This window comes from Vombatus ursinus, unplaced genomic scaffold (genome assembly GCF_900497805.2).
Source record: "Vombatus ursinus unplaced genomic scaffold, bare-nosed wombat genome assembly UNPS02009132.1, whole genome shotgun sequence".
Classification (NCBI taxonomy): Eukaryota; Metazoa; Chordata; class Mammalia; order Diprotodontia; family Vombatidae; genus Vombatus; species Vombatus ursinus.
Genome location: NW_020948910.1, coordinates 17,391,781 through 17,395,302, shown reverse-complemented (window position 1 = coordinate 17,395,302; position 3,522 = coordinate 17,391,781). Strand labels below are relative to the sequence as shown.

At 34.4% G+C, this 3,522-nt stretch overlaps 1 protein-coding gene across 1 annotated transcript; it reads right to left on the bottom strand.

The window, feature by feature from the left end:
- Positions 1 to 1,969: 1,969 nt before the first annotated feature.
- LOC114034822 (trace amine-associated receptor 3) lies at positions 1,970 to 3,001 on the bottom strand. The gene has a single exon (XM_027850619.1). The coding sequence runs from the start codon at positions 2,999 to 3,001 to the stop codon at positions 1,970 to 1,972; it is 1,032 nt and encodes a 343-aa protein (XP_027706420.1).
- Positions 3,002 to 3,522: the final 521 nt, after the last annotated feature.

Here is a 3,522-nt window from a genome sequence, read left to right as displayed (position 1 = left end):
GGTGCATATTAAGCTTTTCTTTTTCATTGACCATCTTGGGGTATATACGACAAGAATCTCTGGATTAAAGGGTATGGACATTTTTGTCATTGTCTTCACATTAAGTCCAATCTGCTTTCAAGAGTGGATGACTCAATTTATAGCTTCATTGTCAGTACATAAGTATATTCATCTTTCCTCAGTCCCACCAACACTATTACTATCTTTTGTCACCTTTGTCAATTTTCTGAGTGCAAGATGAAGCTTCAGGGTTATTTTGATTTGTATTTTTCATGTCAGCAGTGATGTGAGCACTTTTTTCATGTGGTTGTTAATAGTTTTGCAATTCTCCTTTTGATAACTGTTCATATCCTTTGACCACTTACCTATTATAGAATGGCTCATGTATTTCTATTAGTTGTCTATACTATTAGACCCTTATTAGAGCTGTTTGATACAAAGATATTTCCCAGTTGAACATATCCCTTCTTATTTTAGTTGAATTAACTAGTTCATATAAAAATTTTTGATTTTATATAATCAAAATTATATTTTATTTTTTGTAATTGCCTCTACCTTTTGTTTGGCTAAAAATTCACCTCTTATCTTTTAACCAATATCAAATTGTTTTGATATTTATTTCTTTATAATATAATTTTAAGTTCTGGAAGTAATATTCACCCTTAATTCCTACCTTTTCATTATTTCTCTTGTTATTCTAGCTCTTTTCTTCTCCATATAATTTTGTTACTATATTGTAAAGCTCTTGAAAATATATAATTTTCAGGAGTCAAACAAATAATAAAGTTAATAAAATTTAAAAATAGCCCAGTTTGATTCATGTCCTTCATGAAATCTTCCTTGACTAACCCAGCCCAAGATGAACTTTCATTCTGCAAATTCCTATAGCTAGACCATGCCTCAACAATACATTTTAAAACTCAATTATCCATTACTTTTATAAAAAATTCAACCATTTAATAATCATTTATTAGGCAACTCCTATAAGCAACATTCTAGAGATACAAAAACAAAAAGGAAATAATCTTTGCCCTCAAGGAGCTTACATTCTACTAGAGTAATATGTATACATATAAGTAAATTTAAAAATGTACAAAGCAATACAAAATAATTTCAAAAGACAAAAAGCATCAGCAACTGGGGAAAATCAGGAGAGGCTCATATAGGCTTGAGTTATGCTTTGAAGGAAATTAGAGATTCCAAAAGGTAAAGCTGAACAGAGAGACAATGAAGACCTATGCAAGGATATGGATATAGAAGATGAAGTGATATATATGAAAAACAGCTAGCAGAACAGCTTAACTAGAATAATGATTACAGGAAAGGGAGTAGTATGAAATAAAACCAGCTTGGTAGATAGGAACCGGACTGAGGAAAGCCTGTCAGGCTGATCACATTTTATTATATCTCAGAAGCAACAAAGATTTTTGAGAAATCTGAATTATAAGAGAAACTAGGATTATAAATTTAGCAACTATGAGGAGGATATATTGGAGAGGGAAAAGGTTGGCACAGAAAGATAATTAGAAAACTACCACAATACTATAGGTGAGAGATGACAGGCATCTAAGCTAGAGTGGACATCGAATGGAGAAAAGGGAACAGATGGGGAAAATACTGTAGAGGTAGAATCAAGAAGACTTGGCAACTGCTTGGATATTGGGGAAAGATGGTGAGGGAGAGGGAAGAGTCAAGTATGACTCCAAGTTGGTGAATGCTGCTTTGTCACTCCAACTAGGGATTGTGTTCCAAATATCTTCTCAACAACACTCTCTCATACATTTTTTAAACTCAGTCCTGAGGACATAGTAATAGCTTCATAAATTTTAGTTGAAGCAATGATTGAAGGTAGTATGTGAAACACTTGACTGTATCATGTATTATCTGTCTGAATTGTAATAGGCTGTTTGATGGTCAGAACACTAACAGCCTCAAATTTCATTTTTCATTCAGTTTGTTGGTACAATTTTTAATGGGTTTCAGGGAACAGGTTTGCTGTACTTGACTGTGAGCTAAAGATTTTGCCTGACAAAATGTACTTGAGTGCATTCCTAAACCAAGGGTAAAAAAAGCCATGAATTAATGGATTGCAAGTAGAATTGAAATACCCAAGCCACACCAAAAGATCAAGCACTACCATAGGAGTAGAATAGCCTAAATATGGATCAACCAAAACAGCAATGAAACATGGTAACCAGCACGCAAGAAATACCCCCATTACAATGCCCAGAGTCTTGGCTGCCTTCCTGTCTTTTTTCTTAGATATATTTTTTCTGCTATCTTCTTTTGCATTTTTAGGCATATTGCTAATTACTCTAGCATGCTTTTTGGAAACTATAAAAATTTTCCCATAGATACCAATCATAATGGAGCCAGGAGTGAAGAAACAGGTAGTAAAGAGTACGGTTCCCCAGAATTTGTTGAAAGTGAGAGCACAGAATTTGAAGCAAGCAACAAGAATCTCATAGGTCTGCATGCCTGAGACATTAGCCTCTGACAAGACCAAACCAAAGGAGAAGATGGCTGGTGCTGACCAGCAAAAAGCCAGCAGTCTTTTTATTGTTGATGTGGTCATCTTGGTGGTATAGTGCAAAGGGTAGCACATAGCATAAAACCGGTCAATTGCAATAGAACAGAGATGGAAAATGGAAGTCAGGCTCAACATCATGTCAAAGCTTGCATGGAATTTGCAAAAACTGTCTCCAAAATACCAACAGCTCTCCACCGACCTGACCATGCTGTAAGGCATAATGACAAATCCCAGCAGAAAGTCGGTGGTTGCCATGGAGAGAATCAGGAAGTTGGTAGGAGAGTGAAGTTGTTTGAAACGGAATATGGAAATTATTATAACAAGGTTTCCAAAGATAGTGATAAACATGGCTCCTGTCATGAATGAGTACATTATCACTCTGATAGTAAGTGGTCTAGAGGTAGGTGGGCAGGATTTATTCCCAAATTTTAGACAATTGGATAAGTCAGAAGGAATGTAAGTAATATCCATGACCTTTTATTCTGTGCAAATCTTCTTTAGATGAAGACCTTTAATCACATTTCTTCTTCTTCAAAAAAGTACCCAGGAATTCTCAGCTCCTAGTAACAACAAAATTTAATATTCTTGTTAATATAAGATCTGGAAAATCCTTGAATAAGAAAATTATAGCAATTGACAGATTTTTCAGTTATCCCTTTATTATTCATTCAGGGTGAATAGTCCATGTTTTCAGTTAACCTTCTTTCTTCCTATTTCTTGGTAAAAATAGTTTTCATTTATCTTTTCCAGCACTCTTTGCTGAGCAATAACTAATATTTCCCTCAATAATACTTAGAGAACTTTGAAATTCTCAATGCTAAAATACTAGAGGTATTCTTAGAATTATGTGGTATAGACTAACAAAAATACTACAAACATCTTATGTTTTCATTGTGCTTGATATGCTTACACTGACACAGAACAAAAATGTTCCAGGCCTTGGGTATAAGGTTTTCATGGGCTGATATGTCCAAAAATATCGTGTAGTAGGA